The 24,112-nt window shown below is 38.9% G+C and overlaps 1 protein-coding gene across 2 annotated transcripts in view; it reads right to left on the reverse strand.

Annotated features, from left to right (window-relative positions):
- wdr59 (WD repeat domain 59) overlaps positions 1-24,112 on the reverse strand; it is a 250,263-nt gene that overhangs the window by 110,207 nt on the left and 115,944 nt on the right. The window contains exons 15-17 of one of the 2 annotated variants that reach the window (XM_028810051.2): positions 19,831-19,926; positions 17,241-17,397; positions 12,055-12,124 (exon numbers count right to left, since the gene is read on the reverse strand). In XM_028810051.2, coding sequence (XP_028665884.1) covers positions 12,055-12,124; positions 17,241-17,397; positions 19,831-19,926 — 323 coding nt within the window. The remainder of the gene's footprint in view (positions 1-12,054; positions 12,125-17,240; positions 17,398-19,830; positions 19,927-24,112) is intronic. The other variant, XM_028810052.2, reaches the window with a different exon arrangement.

The raw sequence follows: 24,112 nt of genomic DNA on the forward strand, positions 1-24,112 counted from the left end.
TACAGAGAGCAAACATATGACAACGGTGCCAAACTGATGGGGAAGCTGTGTGCATGCCAGACTGCTGTAAAAAAAATGAGCTTTCTTTGTGTCATGTGCTGGCCACACCCTAAATTTCCAGGTAGCAGATGAACCAAATACTCAAATGATGTCACTGCCTTTTTTGCACATTAGCAAAATGTTTATAGCTTTTTTCAGCTGCAACCTGAAAAGTGAACTATCTTGATGAAATATGTGAATATCACAAACAATACATGTTTGAACTGTATAGCTGGGCCAGCCCTGCCTGTAGTAAAAGAAGAAAGAAGAAGCTGGCCCATGTGCTCTGTAAGCTAAACTTTTTTTTTTGATAAAACAAAAAAGAAAAAGAAATATAAAGCAAAAAGGACAGTTTAACCTCGTTTCACGACCATAATTCGTTCCAAAACTCTGGTCGTACCCGTTTTGGTAGTGAACGGAAGCAAATTCCCCCATAGGACTGTATGTATATACAATTAATCCATTCCAGACCATACGAACTGTATGTAAATATATATTTTTTTAAGTTTTTAAGCACAAATATAGTTAATTAAACCATAGAATGCACAGCGTAATAGTAAAATAAATGTAAAAACACTGAATAACACTGAGAAAACCTTGAACAACAGAGAAAACTAACATTGCAAGAGTTTGCGCTATACTGTAGCCCAGGGGTGGGCAGATTCAGTCCTGGAGAGGCCGCAGTGGCTGCAGGTTTTTGTTCCAACTCAATTGCTTAATAAATTGCACTTACTGCTCAAGTAACACTTCTGCTTCACTTTAGTTATCTCACTCATTAAGATTTTGAACCCTTATTGCTTATTTTAGTCTTAAACAGCTGTATTCTTGGTTTTTAATTGCTCTTTATTAGCAATAAGATGCAAATGACAAAAGAAACCAGCATTTCTCCATTTAGCTTGTTTCCATTTACACCTGTGTATATGTAACATGCACTATTGGGTTTAGTTAAATGCTTGGAAGGAAAGTGGAGAGAAAAAAAGTGAAACACTGGGAATAACTGTTTTAGACTTCAAATTATTTGGATGATATCCTTAGAAAGGAAAAAAAAAATCTAGGATATGAGAATGACTTGACATGGCAGAGTTAAAGCACTAGCAAGCCATGAAATTAAATAATGGACAAGGATTGTTTTTTAATTAAGCAACTGGGTTGGAACAAAAACCTGCAACCACTGCGGCCATTCAGGACTGAATCTGCCCACCCATGCTAGCCTTATGACCCGATCACTGTAAACACTGTTTAAATGAGTTTTAAGCACAGGGGAAAAAAAGAAACATTTGAACAAATCCGAACTTTATTTAAAAGCCAACCATAAGCAACCAAGAAAGTAACATTGCAGGAGTTCACGCTAATAGCCTAACAACCCGATCTCTGTAAACACTGTTTAAATGAGTTTTAAGCACAGGGGAAAAAAGGAACATTTGAACAAATCCGAACTTTATTTAAAAACCAACCATAAACCACCAAGAAAGTAACATTGCAGGAGTTCACACTAATAGCCTAACAACCCGATCGCTGTAAACACTCTGTTTAAATGAGTTTTAAGCACAGGGAAAAAAATGAACATTTGAAAAATCAGAAATTTAATAAACAACCAAGAAAAGTAAAATTGCAACAATTCACGCTACGAACTGAAAAATGAACATTTGAAAAATCCGTAATACAAAAACTAACCATAAACCACCAAGAAAACTCACCTTTCATGAGTTGAGTTCTGACATGAAGGAAGTGAGGAGGAACTGAGTGGAGAAATTCCTCACTTTAGCCACTCGTAGAAGGATAGTTTTGCAGAAAATCACCATGAATTTTCCTGGCTTTCTTGCATAACATCGCCTCGCTTACGCTGTCCCCTGCAAGTTGCTTCTCGTTCAGCCACACCAGCAACAGTTTTTCCACCTCTTCCAGCACTTGAGGCCTCTGCCTGGTTAACACTGTAACTCCTTTTGCAACATCAGCTGCGAAATTGTAGATTTTGACTTCTTGTACTCATCGGCAAGATCAGTAACACGAACGCCACGCTCATACTTTTCAATAATTTCTTTCTTTACTTCGATTTCAATTATCTTCAAAACTTTCTTCTCACCACTCTTCACTTGCTTAGAAGCCATGGTTAAATGCAAAAGCACACGAAATACTGTAGAGCACAAAGAGTTCACAGGTAAAGCACGCACGTCTGACTGAGAACAATGAACAGGGAGAGGCTGAACAAGTGGTTAAATACAGTAATCGGCGCGTATGAACCGGAAGGGAAATGAAATAGAGCACAAAGAGTTCACAGCGAAAGCACGCATGCACGCACATGCAAGCAAGCACGTCTGACTGAGAACAATGCAACATGTGCAGAAATCATTGGTGCGCACAAACCGAAAGGGAAACTGGCTTGTTCGTATACCGAGTGTGTGGTCGTGAACCAAGGCAAAAGTTTGGCAAACTTTTTGGTCGTAAACCGATTTGTACGTGTACCGAGACGTTCGTGAACCGAGGTTCCACTGTATAAGGAAGAGCTGGGAGGGTTTCAAAAAAGACAAAGTTGTAAGGAAAACTGCAGAGCTTAATGTAAGGTCCCCCGTAAGTGATCTGAAAGGCCCTGTGGAGGCCACAAGAAAAAGATCATAGGCTGCAAATGTAAAAACAAATTATAAAAAGTACAGAAAAGTCTGCACAGGAAGAACTTTTTTTTTTGTTTTGCAATTTTTCTCAATAATAAAAAGATGTTTTTTTGATTTTCAAGGAAAGATATAGTTTTATTTTCAGATGGCAAAATGTGGACAACATTCTCATTTATTTCTCAAGAACAGTTAAAAGTGATGTCTATGATAAAACACTTAAATACATTGTAAATTGTGCATAATAAAAAAAAAATTGAGATTTTAATTTTTTGCCATTACCACCTAGACCTAAAATAACACATCATGCTCAATTCAAAGTGAAAAACATTACAATGCAATTTCATCTGAATTTACATACTTTTTTAGCTTGCTGAAATAATTGGAGCAGCTAAAGTTTTCATATTAGTATATTATATATTTTTATTATACGTATTGAAACAATGCAACTGATTATAAGTGATATTATTTCTGTGACAGCATGTCACATTTGGGTAGCAACATACAATGACCTCAATAACATTGCTGCTAGAATAGATTTTTTTTTGAGATGAAAAAAAATATGCAAATGCATTCAAGTGTTTGCTGGTGAATTGAGACTGTAATTTACACCTGAATACTATCATTTAATGGTGTTGCTTGTAGTAGTAATAGGGTGTCTTTTTTGTAAAAAAAAACAAAAAAAAAACAAAGGCATGCATGGGCATTTGCAGGGCAGCTAGGGCAAGTCTACAAAAAGCAACAGTATGATATGCACACTGATGAAATAATTAAAGACTTAATAACAGAATATCAAAAGTCATTGGCAGGAGCGATTATAGTGCAGTAACAGCTGAATTGTGTAACACACTCTCCTCAGGTTTGAAAAATGATTCATATATAATTCAGAGGAGAATTCTGGATTATAAAACTGCATACAATGACCTCGGCAGCAGCTAGACTAGACAAAAAACACATAGAAGCACATGCTTTCATTAATAAACCTTTTCTATGTAGTAAAACCCTGGTATAATTGCCTACACATTAAATATTAATCTGGTTCAAGTCATAAAAAGCTCAATGAGCAAAAGAAAAAAAATCCTTTAGCAGGTGGCAGGAAACTTTAACATTAAAGGATGTTTTTCCCCCAATGGTGTTTTTATCAGTATTTGAAAATCAATCAAATTTTGCCTATTTAACATTAGTACCATGCCCTGACAAATGCATGACAATTTACTAAAAAATGTACTGTGAAAAATACACTAATGTTATCACAGTGGCAAAATATCTCATTTGATATTATACATATATTTTGATTCAATATAAACTGCAATACATCACAAAATCAAGCTGATTCAGAAGAAAACAATGCTAATGCTAACATTAAAGTATTGCAGCAATGTTGTTTTATGTGGTCCCTGGTTTTATGCAGGTCTGTCAGTATGGTCACTGGGTTAAGGATCACTTCTCTGAAAAATACTTTTCTGAAATGTTTTACAATATAAGATCACAGTCTGCTTAATAACCAGTCTGGGTGGTTCTAGAAATACTCAGCTTCACAATTAAGTTACAAAGTTGTGTGGATAGTTCCCTTGTTTTAACAGAAGAGTTTCTACTATGAAATCCATATTACTAACCGAAGGTTGTAAACCGAATGGGCGCAGGGCTCACCGGATGTATGGAAACCCCAAAGGTCCATGCTATGACAACGCGCTTGCGAAAGGAGTCACGGCACACACCAACTGCGACAACGCGCTTGCAAAAGGAGTCACGGCTCAAACCAAAGGTCCATGCTGTAACAACGCGTGCGCCTACAACGCGCTTGCGAAAGGAGTCACGGCTCAAACCAACTGTGACAACGCGTGCGCCTACAACGCGCTTGCGAAAGGAGTCACGGCTCAAACCAAAGGTCCATGCTGTGACAACGCGCACGCCTATAACTCGCTTGCGTAAGGAGCCGCGGCTCAAACCAAAGAAAACACAGAAACGAGACTACGACCTGTGAACTACACCTCAGGTAAAGCGTGCACGCCAGGTTATACGGCCGCCCGGACACGACAGCCCACACCACCGCATATACCCTCCATGATATGTCTTCAAGCAGTGGCTGCCCACCGAGGCACATATTGCGCTGTGGCGCTCGCCCCACAGTCAGAAGCAGCGGCTTCCCAGAGTCAGTACGCACTGCAAGGATAAACACGATTAACGCAGGTGCCTACAACGCGCTTCTGAAACACCACAACGAAACAGCTCAACTAACGGAAATACAAAGCCGAGCCCATAGCCAATGACATAGCCACAAAGACAACAAAAGCGACACGAATCAGCGTGTATTTGAATCACATTACAGTGTTACAGTAAACCGGATGTCACGAATTGCCCGCCTACCAGTGTGATCGCTTTGAAGACTCATTTACATGTACCAGGCTCGGCCGTTTGCCTAGGCTGTACAAATCCGAGCCCATGCCTAACGACACAGCCACAGAAAAAACAAGAACGAAACGATTCAGCGCATATTTGAATCACATTACAGTGTTACAGTACGGAATCCACAATGAAAGCGCTCAACTAAATACAAACACAAGCCCGTATGGATTAACCATGGCTACAACCTGTACACTAAACCTGAGGTGCAGCCTGCACGCCAGAGTGTACAGCCACCCGAGCGCGACCGCCCACACCACCGCATATACCACGTTCGTTTAGTAATGTAGCCCTCTATGCCCGGAACCGCCGCCATGGCCACTTCAGCACGCGAATCCGCTGCCGTCAGCAAACGACTTCTCGCTGACGACACAGCCATAGAAAAACAAACACGCGACTGCATGGCTGAAAACAATAAACGAAGGCGCCTACAACTGAGTCACAGCTCCAAAAAGAAACCGCTTTAGTACAAATATGTTTATTTAATTAAATGAACTGTCCCAGGACGCACCCGCCCTCCATGATATTTCATCCTTCCGAGTATCAGAGGGAACTAAAAGTGATTGCCATTCTTGGATTTGCTATTCTTTCGAGAATCGGGGGCTTGCTGGTAAAGTGTATAGTCAGATGTAATTCAAGACCATTCAAAGAAAAGTTATACTAAATAAAATCTTTCCTTAATTAACACTAGAATTACCAGAGCCATGAAAAAACTTGTAAATCCGGCCCACCTTAAATCCCTTTGTGCACCTCTCCGTCAGCGTCTTTTGTCTTCTAAATGTGTCGATAAGCCCAAGCAGCAAGCAGCCTGCTATACCATCCCCCACACCACCACAGAATGGGCAAGAAGTTCTCCCAGTTCCTGCCTTGATTGATTATCTGGGAGTGAGCTACCCAGAATTGTAAGGCGAAATAATTTGATGTGTTTTGTGTCTACAACAATCTATGTAAACACATCGTTAAAACAGAAACGTTTTCATGTTTTAGCAATAAATAACAAAATGTTGACATGAACTGTATAATGTGTGAAGGATGATGGCCAAATATCAAATAAACACTTTCACAAAAGGTGCAAGTACAATACGATAGCTTCTGTGGTGTAGCGGTAAGATCCGCCGATTTATAATCTGGAGGTCGTGAGTTCGAAACCAGCTCCCCAGCAAGTTTACCATTTTGAGTAGTGAGCTGCTCTTATTGTTAATATTATACAATAAAAACATACATTTGACTTGTGTCTGTAACAGCCAGTGTAAATTTATAGGACTTGTAAAAGTTAGCATTTTTTTCATTTTTATTCTCTCAGTCATGATCACGATACAACAACCATCCCCCACCCCAGATCTGACGCGGTTACTTTTTATCTGAAACTGGGAATAACTGTAGATGTGAGTGGTGTTTTGATACAATAGAACTGGAAATTCTCTGATCTGGAGGGATAAAAGCTGACACAAATGCTGGTGAATCTGCCTTCTTCGTATCTCACCGTCACTTGAATTTTTTTTATTCAGTTTTATTGAGTGTTCCTGTTTATACTGAATTAGTACACACCTTATGGTTCATGATGTCAAAGCCGCACTGACATAAAACAGAGACATAGAGTATATATGATATTTGGAATAACTCTTTTTATGACCGGTATAGTACATTTCGGAAAACATTGTGGCACTGATGCAACATTATTCATATTATATATATTCATTCGCACGCCTTCTTGCACTTGTAATCAGTGACTGCACTTTTTTTTTCCATCTTGTCAGTGTCCACTTTTGAGTGCATGGGGGTGTTTCTTTTGTACTCCAGGACACGCAGAGGAAAGAACAGTACAGAGAGGTCAGTTCCGCGATATACAGTGATCCCTCGCTATATCGCGCTTCGCCTTTCGCGGCTTCACTCCATCGCGGATTTTATATGTAAGCATATTTAAATATATATCGCGGATTTTTCGCTGCTTCGCGGGTTTCTGCGGACAATGTGTCTTTTAATTTCTGGTACATGCTTCCTCAGTTGGTTTGCCCAGTTGATTTCACACAAGGGACGCTATTGGCAGATGGCTGAGAAGCTACCCAACTTACTTTCTCTCTCTCTCTCTCTCTTGCGCTGACGTAGGGGGGTGTGAGCAGGGGGGCTGTTCGCACACCTAGATGATAGGGTCGTTCCTACCTTCTGTGTGCAGCTGCTTCCTGAAGGACATGCTGCACGGTGCTTCGCATACTTAAAAGCTCAAAGGGCACGTATTGATTTTTGTTTGAAAAACAAACTCTGTCTCTCTCTCTCTTTGTCTGCTCCTGACGGAGGGGGTGTGAGCTGCCGCCTTCAACAGCTTTGTGCCGCGGTGCTTGGCATACTTAAAAGCAAACAGCCCTATTGATTTGTTTACATTTACAACATTTAGCAGACGCTCTTATCCAGAGCTTTCCTCTGTCTTTCTGACAGACTCTGCTCCTGACGCGCACTCCTTTGAAGAGGAAAATATGTTTGCATACTTTTAATTGTGAGACGGAACTGTCATCTCTGTCTTGTCATGGAGCACAGTTTAAACTTTTGAAAAAGAGACAAATGTTTGTTTGCAGTGTTTGAATAACGTTCCTGTCTCACTACAACCTCCTGTGTTTCTGTGCAGATCTGTGACCCAAGCATGACAATATAAAAATAACCATATAAACATATGGTTTCTACTTCGCGGATTTTCTTATTTCGCGGGTGGCTCTGGAACGCAACCCCCGCGATGGAGGAGGGATTACTGTACACAATAATCAGATTCAAATGTTAACAATTCCCACACACCCAAGGACCATCCTTTCTACGTTTACGACATGTGTACCTGTTGCAATGTACACACTTCTCTCTGTGCTGTGTTACTATTACACTGAAGGGGCTGGGGAAGCGGCGGTCTTAAAACAGAAGATGGTCAATGTTGCATCCTCTTTTGCTTTATCCATCGCCTTTTCTTGTATGAAGTAACGACGAAGCTCCTCTGCAAGGTGAGCCATGAACACTCTTCTTTTCTCAGTGACCCCCGTGCCTGCCTTGTACAGTACATGTGCGTTGATCGCCACCAAGTCAAGCGTGATATAGCACACAGCAACCGGCTTCCTGCGTGCTCCTTCTCGCACTGAATAAGCTCATGCTTTCTGGTGCACAATGTCAACGTAGCACCGGGAAAAAAAGAAAGAGACAAATATATGTGACATTTTGAAGAAATCATTTTATGACCTGAATAGTACCAATCAAAAAACACTGTTGCACTAATGCAATATTATTTGAAAACGAACAGCGTCAGACCAGCTGCAAATATATGGCATTTCTAAAAGTTAGCTTTTTTCCAGTCTTATTCTCTCAGTCACGTTCACACTCGACCCTCGCCCCCCTCCTTCCCCCTTTCTGATCTAACTCTAACTAACAGCGCCAGTATAAATTCACACCCGATCTGATGCTGTTTGTTTTCAAATAATATTGCATTAGTGTGATGTTTTCTGAATGGTACTATTCAGGTCATAAAATGATTTCTTCAAAATGCCACATATATTGTCTCTTTCTTTCAGGTGTGTAATAGAAACCACAGCATAGAGAAAAGTGTGTACATTGCAACAGGTACACATGTCATAAATGTAGGAAGGACAGTCCTTGTGTGTGTGTGAACTGTTAACATTTGAATTTGATTAATGCATATAGCACTGAATTGACCTCTCTGTACTATTCTTTCCTCTGTATGTCCTGGAGTACAAAAGAAACAGCACCATACAGCAACATGTGGGGACTGGCAAGTTCAGAAAAAAAGAAAAAGAAAAAAAAAACACACGGTCACTGATTACAACCGCAAGATGTTATGCGAATGAATATGAATAATGTTGCATCTGTGCCACAATGTTTTCCGAAATGTACTATACAGGTCATAAAATGAATAATTCCAAAAATCATATATACCTATGTCTCTGATTTTTTTGTCTGTGCAGCTTTGACATCATAGACCATAAGGTTTATACTAATTCAGCTTGAGCAGGAACACTCAATAAAACTGAATAAAAAAATCAAGAGACGTTGAGATATGAAAAAGGCAGATTCACCAGTTCCATTGCCTCAAAACACCACTCACATCGACAGTTATTCCCAGTTTCAAATAAAAAGTAACAGCGTCACAGCATCAGATCCCTTTGGGGGGTAGGGGAGAGGGAGGAGGGCGTTTGTATGTATCGTGATTGTGACTGAGAGAATTAAAGTGAAAAAAAATACACTAACTTTTACAAGTACTATAAATGTATGCGTGTACTGTATAATATTAACCATAAGAGCAGCATACTACTCAAAACAGTAAATATAGGAGGCAGTCCGGGGACTCTTGAGTACAAGTACGCAAATCTTACCACTACGCCACATAAGCTGTTGTATCATCTTTGAACCTTTTGTGGAAGTGTTTATTTGATCTTTGGACTTCAGGCTTCACACATTATATAGTTTATGCCTACATTTTCTCATTTATTACTAAAATATGAAAAACGTTTCTGTTTTAACAATGTTTTTACACAGATTATTGTAGAAACGGAACACACATCAAATGCATGTGTTCCAAATAACGATCTCCACTTTAAAACTCCAGCACTTCATTCCCAGATAATCAAGGCATAAACTGGGAGAACTTTGTGCACGTTCTGCGGCGGTGGGGGATGGAATAGCAGGCTGCTTGCTGCTTGTCTTTGTCGGCACATTTACGGGACAAAAGGTGCTGACGGAGAGATGTGAAGGGATTTAAGGTGGGCCAGATTTAAGAGTGTTTTCATTCACTCTGATAATTCTCTGGTTAAATTATTAATACCATATATTAACTCAAACAACAAACAAGATAAAGATAATGTATCAAATAAAAAAGTACAGTAATAATCACCATATCAAATACAAACAGAACCTTAAATTGTATTGAAATGTACAGAGTGAGCTAAAAATGATATCTGATGCATTTTAATGCTGCTTACATCAAAAGTCACTTATAAACCACACTACCAACTCACAATGAAAGTGAGTGCCACAGAATCCAATGAGGGTCAAAGAGGCTGAATTAAGATATTTTATTATACAGTATTTAGTCACATGCAAAACATTTGATTTTAATTTTATCTTAAAGAGAAGTTTGTTTAAATAATAACATAAATGTACAGTAGGTATAGAAAAGAATCACCCTCCTACAAAATATTCACATTTTGTTGCTTGCAACGAGCAATGAAGACATACACACAAAAAGATATTTCTCCAGTTGTATTTGCTCAATGCCACTTATAACAGTCAAGTGAAAGATATAATAGAAAATATTCAGAAAAAAATAAAAACAGAATCACTGAAATGGTTAAAGGATGACCCCCCCCCCCCCCCCCCCCCCCCCCAAAAAATACTTGTAAACCCAAGCAGGTGTACCTAATCACATTCTCTATTGCACACGAAGCTAATTGGCTTCCACCTGTGATCAACTCTAATCATTCTGATTAGTTATACTTAGCCTAAAAATAGCTATTCCTAGAGCATTCCAGTGCTTGGAAGTGCAATTGAAAAAAAAAACAATCAACTATGGGTGGCAAGGCACTGTCAAAAGATCTCAAGAATAAAGTTGTGGAAAGGCACAAGTCAAGAGATGGATACAAAAAAAAATTCTGACTTTATCAATCCCTAGAACCACAATAAAGTCCATAATCCAGAAGTGAAAAGTGTTTGGCACTGCTAGGAGTCTTCCTGGATCAAGGCCGTTCCTCCAAACTGCATGGAAGAGCGAGGAGGAAACTGGTCAGAGAGGTTACCATGTGGCCTATTGAATTTTGAAGCAGTTACAGCAGTTAATTTTTGGCAAAGAGTGGCCATTGTGTGCATGTGACAACAATATCACAAATGCTCCACAAATGTGGCTTATATGTAGGGCTGCAAGAAAAAAGCCACTCCTCAAGAAAGACCACATTAAGTTTCGACTGAGCTTTGCCAAAATGCACCTTGAAGATTCTAAGGCCAAACGGAAAACTGTTTTATGATCAGATGAGAAAAAAAATCAAACTATTTAGCCTCAACTCCAAACGTTGTATCTGGCAGATAGCCAATACAGCTTACCATCCAAAGAACACCATACCTACAGTAAAGCACAGAGGTGGTAGAATCCTGTTGTTGGGGGTGTTTCTCTGTAGCAGGGACTGGAGTTCTTGTCAAGATAGAAGGAGAAATGGATGGGGCAAAATACTGTCAAATGTTTGAGGGAAACCTGCTGTCCTCTGCCAGAAAGTTGTTAATGGGAAGAAGGTCCACCTTTCAACATGACAATGACCCAAAGCACATACCACAAAGTGTTTGAAGGATAAAAAGGTGAATGTCCTTGCGTGTCCTAGTCATAGCCCAGACTTAAATCCTACTGAAAATCTGTGGAATGACTTGAAGATTGCAGTCCACCAATGGTCACCATCCAATTTGACCGAGAATGAACAGTTCAGTAAAGAAGAGTGGGCAAATACTGCACAGTCTAGATGTGCAAAGTTGGCAGAGAAGTATCCCAACAGACTCATGGCTATAATCAAAGCAAAAGGAATTTTCACAAAATACTGACACAAGTGGGTGATTCTTTAACCATCTCATTGATTCTGTTTTCTTATTTATTTTTCTGAACTGTTGCTTTTATATTTTTCACTTGGCTGTTATTAGCTGCATTGAGTAAATATATCTAGAGGAATATTTTTTGTGTGTCTTCATTTAAGGCTGGAAAGCGACAAAATGTGAATATTTTGAAGGGAGGTGATTCTCTCCTATGCCCACTATACCCATCATTTTCAATTTCAGCTTGTAAAAAACAAAGTGTGTGAAATAATAATTGGCAAATAATTCTGAAAACAATGAAATATAGAGTTAGATGTCATGTCAAGCAGTTTCCTTAATATGAAAATGCATATATTTCAGAACTGTGGCAGGCAAGCTTCTTGCAAGTTTGTTTTTAAATTAGTACTTCCTAATAATTGCTGCACAAAAATATCTAAGAGTGACTGCTTACCTAGGAGTAGGTTCTGTTGGGGATACCGACCGGTGCATAGTAATGGGTCTTGTGAAGTATACCAGGCAACCTAAAAAACAAATGAGACACTTTGACGTCTTAAATATCAAACCACAGTTTCAAGAAAATTTTCGACTTCAGAAAGAGTCACTAAGAAAGAGTTTTTTTAATGGAAATGTATTTATTGATTGTTTTAATTGTCATTTTAAAGTTCTTAATCTTTTAATGTACTGTTTTTAAGGGGGCTTGGGTTTTATTTTATGGACGAGTTGGTTTTAGTGCAGTGTGGGGGCCATGCTACAGATCTGGGCCACCAGTTGCACTGGGTTGGATGAATGTTGGAGCCATTCCATGCACTGGAGGCTTAAAGGGGGAAGGTATGTGGTATAGCAGGTCCATGGCTTAACAATCAGGAGCCAGTTTTAATAAAAGCACTGAAGCACTTTTGCACCTATCCCTAGCTATTTTTGTGTGTTGTTGCCCTCATCTGCTGGCTCATCCTCGGGTACATTATCAGCTGTAGTGGGTTCAAAGAGCTCCCAGAAGGATCCAGTAGCATGGGGCAAACCCGCATCATCACAAGATAGTGATTCCAGATTAGCTCTCCATCAGATTGATGACCTGTTTAGGTTGTACCAGATGCTGTTGTAATGGGTTCCAGACTTCTACAACCATAAATGTAATTAAGTAGATCTGACAATGTTAAGTAATGTCTCTGAGAGTAATGTATTATTTAGTCCTCACTACATTAAGGTCTGTTTTTTCTGCTTATAATACAGGAAAAATTAGTTTGTCACAGAGAAAATGTAAATCTTTTAATGACTACTGAGCAGAATTGACTATGGTAGTGCTTTAATATCTGCCTGTTTGGATCATCCTTTTTGATATAAACAGCTGATGAAAGGATATAATTAAGCACATATCCAAGCAAATTTAACCGAAGGCTGTAACACTTGATAAGATATAAATAAGTGGATGTTAAAAAAATTGAAGGATGCAAGATAGAAAAACAATAAAAAAATTAATATTACTTCGAGTCTTACAGTGGTTACATCAGCTGAATTATTTTTGGCTACAACAACAGATAACTGTGGAACAGAGCAAAAAACTGTGGGTTAGCTTAGCACAAGATAATCAAAGCATTAAAAAGAAAATAGAAATAGAAAAGTGAAAAGGAATACCTTTATTCTTTATTGAAGACTTCAGCTTTCTTTGTTTACAATAATATTAAAATTTTGTTTAAAAAAGCCTGAAGGATCTCAGACTGCCCAAATATGTTTAAAACTCAACATGAGCTCATGTGCTTTCTGACTATATAAGAAACATCACCTTGTTTCCCTTAGGACACATCAGCAGTGATGCATCCTGAGGTCATCAGGCGTTTCGGGTCTCGCAACATCATACACCCTCGATCAGGGAACCCAGCCGGTGTTGATCAATACCCAACTTGCATCCCAGTAGCAATCCACAGATCAGCCCTCTTTATCCAAAACCACCTTGAGGCTTTCTCTGCGGCTTCACTTGCGGATTTAATGGCCCTCTTTTTGCCCGCTCCTGTTATGCCCAGCCATGTGAGGACTCTGAAGAGTGAGCGTCCTGCAAATCCTCTGCAGCCAATTTCTATGGGCTCATAGAGTACCCTCCAGCCTCTGTCCCTGCACTCCTCCACCAGCTCCTGGTACTTGGCAAATTTCCTCTTGCTAGCTTCCTCGATACACACCTCCCAGGGCTCTGTCAGTTCCAGCATGATCAGCTGTTTTGAGGCCTCAGAGGTAATGATCATGTCTGGCCAGAGTGACGTTGTTACAATTTGCTGCGGGAACTTTAGCTGCTTTCCCAAGTCAGCCTGCAGCTGCCAGTCAGAGGCTGTGTGGAAGAGGCCTGCCATTACTGCCTTTGCCTGGGATTGCTCTCCCACTTCAACGAAGGTAACTGCCTTCTTTGAACCATGGAGGAGTTTGCTTGTGTTGATGGCTGCAGCCAAGCTTTCAGCAACTGCCTTGAGCACTTTGTCATGGCACCACCGGTAGAGGCCGTCTGGCAGAGCCTTAGGGCAGCTGCTGAGAAGATGTTCTAGAGAGCCTCTTCCTGAACAAAATGGACAGGATGGTGTCTCGCTCTTTCCCCAGACGTGGAGGTTTGCTGGGCTTGGCAGGGCATCGTAGACCGCCTGCACCAGGAACCGGACACGAAAGAAATCTCCCTGCATGATGTCCAACCAGGTGATCCTTCACTGGAGAGTACTATCCCACCTTGTCCAAGCACCCTGTTGCCAGAGTCCTACTGCCGATCTTCTTTTCAAGGGACTCAACTGTTGAAAACGGGACTGCATATACCAGCAGAGGCCACAGGACTCGGGGCAGGATTGAGTGCTGATAAATCCAGGCTTTAAACCTACCAGGCAGGCCAGACCTATCAACCTTGGTGAGCCACGTCCCAAACTCCTGGGTGGAATTCTGAATGGCAGCTGTGTCTTTCAGACTTGAGTCAAAGACTTTCCCCAAACTCTTGACTGGCTGCTCTGTGATACATGGGATGACTGTTCCCGTGATAGCAAATTTATCAGTCACCTTCCCCTTCTTTAGCACCATGGACCTTGACTTGGAAGCTTTAAAACTCATCCTTGCCCATGTGATAAGTCTCTCAAGTCCTTGTAGGACCACCTGCTCCCTGGGACCGATGTTGTCATGATAGTTAGATCATCCGTATAGGCTCTTATCGGGGGCTGTTGTACACCCAACTTAGTCAGGGGCCCTCTGCATTCTACCTCGGCTGCCTTGACCACTATATTCATGGCAAGGGCAAAAAGAATAACGGAGATGGTGCACCCCGTTATTATTCCCTTGCCAAGCGAATGCCAGTCTGATATTTCTGACCCAGAAGTGACCCTTATCCTGAAGTTGTTATAGTAATCCAGGATCAGATCCTTGATTTTCCTGGGAACATGGTGGTGATGCAGTGTGAGCTCAACCAGCTTGTGTGGTGTAGACCTATAGGCATTGGCCAGGTCCAACCACAACACAGCAAGGTCGCCTCTGTTCTCATTAGCCTCTCTGATAAGCTGATTTACCACACCTGTGTGCTCCTGACAATGGATTATTAAGATTTATGCTGTGCCTTAAAAGTAAGCAATACAGTATTTTCCCAGGATATACTCCTAAGAGAGCCAAAATGGCACCATAGTTACAGACTGGGAAACAAATATTTAATTTGAAAAAATATACAACACATATTCAATTTCTCAAACATTTAAAACATTTATATTTAAAAAACAATTGCTGCATAAAGTAGCACACTACAGTTTTAATCAAAAATGTCTAATTTTGTGTTGTATTTGGGAATTGTTGCTTTGCATGTGCAAAATTAAGCACAGTATTCAATGCTTAATTTATCTTTGTAGTTTTATGCATTTTTACTATTAATTGTAAACATAAAACAGGTTGAATAGGATGAAGGAAAAATACAGATTAAACAATCAACTTAATCAACATGTCTTTTTAAGTACATTTTTAATAAAGTAGTTAAGTAATAAAATGTCTAATTAAAATAGTTGGAAATACAATTAATACTGAAATGATAAGCTGCTGAGCTATAGCAAATTAGTACACTGACATCTGTTGACTAAAGGCAGCTTCCCTTGTCTAACACTCACTCATAAACACTGATATAATATTTATACATTCAATGCAACTGAAACCCAATTAAATCTTGGGAATAAAAAATATACCCAATAATTTAAAATCTAGTCAAGTCTAACTCTAGTCCTGCACCTTACTATCAGAACGATAAAGCAGACACTGACAGAGAACTTGTGATATTTAAACTGCAATGGGTAATTGGAGGGGCTCTTGATCAGAATTTGTTGATTGAATACTGATTCTCACTCAACCTTTTAAACTGTTGCCTCATTTTTTAAGCTGAAGTTACGTTTTACTGTACAATCCTGGAATACTTAAAATATATAAAAAGAAAAATAAGTTTATGGATACTCCAGGTCTCATTGACAGTTTAAAAACTCAATGGAATAGTGCTTCATATCTACTCAGTTCAATCCACTATTCACTAACTAGTACTGTACTGGACTTCCTGGGAAAAGGACATTAGCATTTAGTTAGCCTTTCCACTGTTAAAAAAAGACAAAAGAAAAAACATGTTCTGCAGTAGCTATGATATTTCAATACTCTATATTCTAGAATGGGTTTCACTAGAAATGCCCCCCAAATTTCATAAAAATCCATCCAGTTATTTTTGGGTGATGTGGTAAAAGTTCTTTTTATATTCAGTGAAATACTTTTATTTTAAAGCAATAATAATAAATATAAATCCCCAAGTTAAACTTTTATTTATGCAAAAAAGGAGATTATGGCAGGCAAATAATTTTTACTTAGCATTATTGTTTTTAATGCAAAACTAATTTGACACATTTTTATATGCAGCTATCAAGTAAATAAATATAGTAATGCAGGAGGATGCAAAACCAGAATATCACAGGTATTTTATATCCCTTAATATTATAAATGCACCATAAATAAAAAGTTGTTACTACTTGTGTCACTCACAGGTCTGCTGCAGATTAGGCATGAAAGACTTTGGTTACAATATATCTATTTTAATTGCAATCAAATATGGAAAATTAAATTAAAGAAGAAGTACATCTGCAAAAGAACTGGAAACTGTTTTTCTTGACTGTAAACACGATTTTTACAAAATGATTTGAAACAGGTGATCCTCCAACTGTTACCTGAACACCCTGCAAAAGATATATTATATAAAACACTGAAATAAAGAGGAAACTACAACCTAACATAATCAGCCCAAGAGAAGGTGTAGTAGAAAAACTCAAATCAGAAGATGAATGTACAACAGGTTTCCTTATTTAATTCTGCAAACAGATGTAAACAAGGTATGAATTAATCTTATTCTATTGTACAAGTTTTATGCTAACTTTAAAGTTCTATTGACATTATTAAAATCTTAGCTCATGTTGTGTACATTTTAGGGATGTAAATGCTACATAAATTTGAAACTGTTCCTTAGATATAATAACCTTTATATGGTTAACATACAATTTATTCAAGTTTAAAAGACAACTTTAAAAAAGAAAACATCTTAACGATCTATTTATAATGAAACACTGCAATGATCCAAGTATAACAAGTAATTTAAAAATGAGCTTTCTCACCAACCTGGCCCACAGAAGCGTGCTCCTGACGTTCGAGGAAAGGGGATGTTGGCATCTTGGTAGGACCCATAGGTGTTAGTGACTCTTGAAAATGTTGGAAGTGGAGGATTCACAGAGTTGGAAAGAACATATGGATGCCCATTGCTGCTGTCTTCCTGATTCTGCAAAAAAAGAAAATGCTTGATAACTCAGAAATTAGCTTAGAGACTAGATATGCAACAAACAGAAATCTGACGTGACATATTATACATAATACTGGACAACTTTTGAAAATATACTAAGAAGCTTATTAAAATGTCTGGTTGTAAGTGAAATAACAATAAAAACAATCTTAAAACTATAAACAAAAAATAATAACAGCAACAAATGTATATATAGTAAGCACAATTAGACTGAGAACTGAGTAATACCTCTTAAAGCTAAAAGCTATTTTAACTTCTTCTTGGGAGCTTTTGGAACTAGACCTCCCTTCAGTGATCACTAGCTCTAAAATCAGCTTTGCCAACCTCCAGCCAAGTACCAGCTTCTGAATTCAATCTAGGACAAGAAGCCTTAGTTCAGGAAAGACATGTCAGTATGTAAACGCTTTTTCTAGAAAACTACATATACTGCCCATGAAGTTGTAGGGGATATAAAAAAAGCTAATACTCAAAGGAAGCTGAGAAAGACAATTACCATACCATAGACACACAGACAAAACAACCATGGAAATAACAACAGTGCTCTCCACCATAAGCAAAGTTTTTTACACAAATCCAGAGCAATGCAAATGCCAGTCAACATAGCACTGGATATTTCTTCAAGGCACTATTGGTGCTATAACTAGTTTGCCTGTGCCAAGATAAAATGGAACTTTAAATAGTCAATAACCAAGAGAAAATGTCTTGCCTTCTTTTAAAAGCTCTTGCCTAAATTAGAAGCAAGTGAGAGTGTTTAGATATAGCGTAAGACCAAAGGCCTCTTTCACCCAATAGCTGTGCATTCAAGCAAAAGAAGACGAGCTGACGCAAAAGTTCCAAAAAAAGAAAACACAAAAACATTTATAAAATCAACAAATCTCTAAATGAAGTAAGAATGGCCTCCTCTGTATAATGTGTTTATCCGTCTTGTGTCCCATCTTTTATGTCAATATATATATAATAAAACATATTTCAACAATACTTGTGTTTACAAAAAATGTTCATTATTATTATTATTCCGCTTCTGTATTTTTTTTCAGGAACATTGTTAATTTCCTCTTTGCTGGGAGAGGCTCTGGTACTTCAGAAGATTAAATTTGACTAATTATATTAGAACATTGATGGAACAATAACCTAACAGTGCAGATTAGACAGTCATCCTCCAGATCTAATACCAGCTGATCACAATAAGTATATGTCTGTACTCAATAACCCTGTTATTTTAAGTTGTATTAATAGAAGAAAATCCTACAGCAGATTTCAAAAACTGCAAAAATTCTCATTAAAAATTTCAAACAGACCATTAAAAATCTAAATCTAAATATTTATGTGTCAATATTGAATTAACATCTGGTAATAGTCAATGAGGGCGGCACGGTGGCGCAGTGGGTAGCGCTGCTGCCTCGCAGTTGGGAGACCTGGGGACCCGGGTTCGCTTCCCGGGTCCTCCCTGTGTGGAGTTTGCATGTTCTCCCCGTGTCTGCGTGGGTTTCCTCCGGGCGCTCCGGTTTCCTCCCACAGTCCAAAGACATGCAGGTTAGGTGGATTGGCGATTCTAAATTGGCCCTAGTGTGTGCTTGGTGTGTGGGTGTGTTTGTGTGTGTCCTGCGGTGGGTTGGCACCCTGCCCAGGATTGGTTCCCTGCCTTGTGCCCTGTGTTGGCTGGGATTGGCTCCGGCAGACCCCCGTGACCCTGTGTTCGGATTCAGCGGGTTGGAAAATGGATGGATGGATGGATAATAGTCAATGCTGATTTATTCTTTATTATAAAAGAAATCACAGAAAACCTTGATGTTTATACTGATTACATCTGCGAAGGAACACCAAGACATTTCATTCCCAAAAATCTAGCTTTATCCAATAAAGGTACAAATTAGTTTAAACAGATCAGTACATATAAAAGATTTAAGCAATTTTACCATACATTTAGTAAAAGCACAAAATGTGAAGAAGATTAATTTTATTTGGCTGAATGACTAATCTTTGATTAAAACATTCTTCTGTCAACCAAATCACAATACATCAAAGCAGACAACAAAGAAAAAAGAAATTTAAAAAATTATAATTTATTTCAATCTGCTATAGCTGCTCCTGAGTAACTATCCTAAGCATGCACAACTATTTCCAAATAAATACCTTCTGCTTAAAAATAACACAAACATTTCAAGCATAAGCATAAAATTAAGGGCAATTTCTGTAAATGGAAAATAATGTAATAATGTGGGATGGCCAATTCATAATATAGCATTAACTTTTTAAAGACTTTAATAAAGCAACCCATAAGCATTGATGGATTTGTAGCTGCAAAGTGCTCTAAATCCACCTCATCCTCATCAAAACAGGTTGGTATATTATCACAGACAACTACAAATGACTACCTAGTGAAAAAATATTACAAAAGTAATTAGTGCTCACCAGACATGACTCAAGACAAGACATCAGTTGTCTCACACAAGGCTCCAAGCAGTTCTGATTTCTCTTCACCTTCTGAAGGGATGTGTCCTTTAAAATCTGAAATACAAAACTAAAAGTGAAAAAAAACTCTAACAGAATCGTTAATTTGAGATAACATTTAATCAAGAAGTCAATGAAACTGGGGGAAATAAGTTTTCTAAAGAAAAAGAGGAAAGTCTGGGTTATGAACAACAGAGCAGTGGTTTATCTTCAAACACCAAAATATTTCTTTCTGAACTTCAGAAAGCATTTGTATTACTACACAACCAAGTAGAAACTGGGTCAATAGTAAAGGCAAAATGAAGAAGTAAAAGAGGACAGGCTTTTTAACGTTATAACAAGAACTATAGTAAAGATGCATAAGTTTATACTGTTTATTTGAAATGAAAATTCTAGACTGATGGTAAGTGGGGTCAGATGGTGGGGGAGGAACCTGGACAGACATAAAAAGCCCAAGTGAGTAGTGAGGGGGAGCAGGGAATGTCAGGGGAGACCCATGTCCAGAAGACCTTCAACTCCAGTCTCCAAACGAGCTTTTCCCAAATCCCAGAGGGTTTGGAGACATAGAGTTCAAATGGTCCTTGCCTGTCTTGAGGAAGTGGCTGCAAAGACCTGTAGTCTGAAGGCCATAGGTGCCTCTCAAGGTGGAAACCCAAGGACCAAATGGTGGACACCGGAGGTGAGGGATGACATTAGGCTGAAAAAAGAGGCCTTCTGTGTATGGTAAGCACAGGAGATCCCTGAAGCAGCAACAGAAAGGTACCAACAGGGCAAAAGTGCTATAGCCATGGCAGTCAAGGAAGCAAAAACCTGAGTGTGGGAGGAGTTCAGAGAGACCACAGAACAAAACTATCAATTGGACTCAAAGAGGTTCTGGCATACCATCAAGCAAACTCAGAAAGGGAAGGCAGGAATTCACCCAGGCTGTTCTCAGCAAGGGTGGAGAAGTTCTAACCCAGAGTAAAGATGTTGTATGGCGGTAAAAGGCACATTTTGAGGAGCTTCTGAACTATTATGGACACGTCCTCTATGGAGGAGGCTGAGCCACATACTAATGTGGGATCGATGCTTATATCCCTGAGGGAGGTTACTGATGTAGTAAAGCTACACTGCAGTGACAAAGCCCCCAGGAAGTATGATATCCTCCAAGAAATGCTGAAGGCTCTGGATATTGTTGGACTGATATGGCTGACACAACTTTTCAATGTTGTGTGGTCATTAGGAGCTGTGCCTCTAGAGTGGCAGATTGGGGTGGTGGACCAAATTTTTAAAAAAGGAAGACAGGAGGGTGTGCTCTAACTATGTTTTTAAATGAGTGTGACACAAATGTGCACTTTACACTAAACTACATTAAATAGCAGATTACCTTCCTTGATGTCTTAGTGGAAGGTGCAGATACTGAATTTATTTGCAGGGTGTACCAGAAACCTACTGATAGGAATAACTTTCTCCTGGGGTCAAATGATCATCCTAGAGCCTTGATTAATAATCTTCCTATTTTGCAATTTTTGAGGTATCGTAAGATTTGTTCTAACAGGTCGGATTTCTCGTCTCAAGCTAGAGATTTGTATCAAAGATTTGTGGACAGCGGTTATAAGTAAAAAAATAATTAAAGAAGCATACAACAGGGCATTATATACTTATCTGGTATCTGGATATAGTGTTGTTCTCCACCAAGTCCCAACAATACTCTGACAATATGACATGCACTCTTACATACTCCATACATTCCAGCGCAATCAGACGGAGTATTCATAACACTGGCATGTTTTACAATTACTTTTATTTTTTTGATCACCACCTGTGCTCTCCTTTGCAAGTAATCGCAATATTAAGGATATGGTAGTGAAAATTTCTGACCAGATTCAGCAAACTGGGACATTTCCCCTGTCTGCGATGTAGTCATTGCAGCAATGTACATAATGGGGATCAGATTGCGAGCACTAATTTTACCATCACATTGAAGGATCAATCTGATTGTAAGACTAAGGGTGTTATTTATTTACTTTTTTATCGCTGCTTTTTGTTCTATGTGGGCAAAATAGAATGCATAGTACAAAGGCGTATAGTCGAACATAAGAGTAATATCAGAAGGCGGTCAGAAGAGAAACGCATTTTGAAACATTTTAAGGAATGTAATCATTCAGTTACTGATTTGAAGTGCTGGAGATAGTAGCATCAAATACATGGGGCATCGACTATGAGAAAGCCCTATTACGTAGAGAAGCATTTTGGATCCTTCATTTAAAAACACTCAAACCAATTGGTTTAAATTAATCATCTGACTTGGGATGCTTCCTCTGATATTTATGCACTTCTGCGCACCTTTGGCTTTCAACGTTGCTTCAGTGCAAGACGAATGTTAGTGGGTACAGTGGTCTACAACTATACCAGTTGTGGAAAGATGCCCGGAACACAAATGGACTGACTCAGAATGTCCACAATGCACATGTTTATTTTTCCCTTTTGCACAGCACACAATGCATTAATCAGCCACAACAACTCAGTCCTTTTTAATTTACTTTCTTTTCTTCTCTCTTTCTTATTCTTCTGCCACCTCCACTCCTCTCTCACAAGCTCCGTCCTCTGCCACTTGACTCGGGCTTGACTAAGGAAGTGAGGTAGCCTCTTTTATACTGTCCTGGAGGTGCTCCAGGTTCTTCATGACGCTCTTCCAATGGCACTTCCTGGTGTGTTGGAAGTGCCGCATTAAAACCCAGAAGCACTCCGGGTGTGCCTAGAATGTCTTCCGGCAGCACTTCCGGGTGTAGCGAAAGTGCTGCAATCCAAGGTTCTATAATTGTCCGGGCACCCCCTGATGGTGACCACGAGCCCCAACAGGGTTGAGCTTCTAAGCTCTGATACCATGGCCCGATGCAGACCAGCTGCCCTCTCGTGGTCCAGGAGAGGTATTGTCCCGGCTGGGCAGGATCCCCAGCCGTCCACCACACAGTATAAAGACCATTGAATATGTATGGTTCTCTACCATACATATTCATATGGAGTCACTACCTGTTATATATATATAACAGCGTACGTATGCTTCACCTCAGCCTTATTTATTAGTGTTTTTTGAAACTTGGTTAGTATTTGTATATATCTGTCTCACACATTTGATGTTTATTTTATTTTTAGTTTAGTGGTTAACCACACGAATGGTATCATTATCAGTGAAATTTTAATTTGAAATCTGATGATTTGGAGATATCTGTGTGGATATTAGAACTATTTTCAGGTATTGTTCAGATTTATTTCTCATACCTTTGGGTTAATTTTTTCTGCATGTTTCAGTGTCAAATGTTTTTATTGTGCATATGTAAGAGATTATTATGATATCAGGTCATAAGATCATTGCATTAGTCAACATATACCAAGGAGGTTATGTATTCAAAAAGGGCCCACTCACCACTTACAATACCGAATTTGTATCTAAGTGGTGCTGTATACTTAATAAATGTTCCCTGGATTTAATGTTATTAATAACTGAGGCTTCAAATAACGAAATGTCCAAGTTACAGAGTTAAGCTGATGTTTTACAGCAAGAATTTTCCAATAACTTAGACAGTAATAAGTAAAATTCTGTTTTGGAAGATTGTAAAAAATGTGTTGCTTCTTTTGAATCAGACCTTAAGTCATATAAACAAAAGAGTTTGATAGAGATACCCGTGATTATACTGTGTGTTTCATGTATAAATGGCATGATCCAGCCGGTGCACATCGCCGATATTCTAGATCAGAAAAAACATTTACATTCTTCACCTGATTTTTCTGCTTCTTTGTCAACTTCCTCACTTTCTTCTACAGACTCTAAGTAGACCACACACCCACAAGCTCTTTTTTAGACCAGCAAACCTTAAGGTAAGGCAGACCTTATCGTACACACACACTTATCACCCTGAAAGTCACACACGGAAGAAACAAGTTAGATTCCAATAATTTATATCTCTTCAAAAACTCTTACTACCCACCAAGCTTTTACTGTATTTTGTCTCGTGGCCTGTCATTTGTATCCACTTTCAAATATCAACCTTTTAATACTCGAGTTGAACTGTTTAAGTTATATAGGAAAATCCATCTTCGTGCTTTCTTTAAAGATCACGATAGTAGGTAACAGATGGGACTTTCTTCTAAATCTACTTTCAGAAATTGATACATCTTATTATTTAGTTATCAGAGATGAAGAAAATACAGAAAGTACAAAACACAAACCATTTACAAACATCTCTTACGAAAAATACATAAA

Source organism: Erpetoichthys calabaricus, chromosome 9 (assembly GCF_900747795.2).
Source record: "Erpetoichthys calabaricus chromosome 9, fErpCal1.3, whole genome shotgun sequence".
NCBI lineage: Eukaryota > Metazoa > Chordata > Cladistia > Polypteriformes > Polypteridae > Erpetoichthys > Erpetoichthys calabaricus.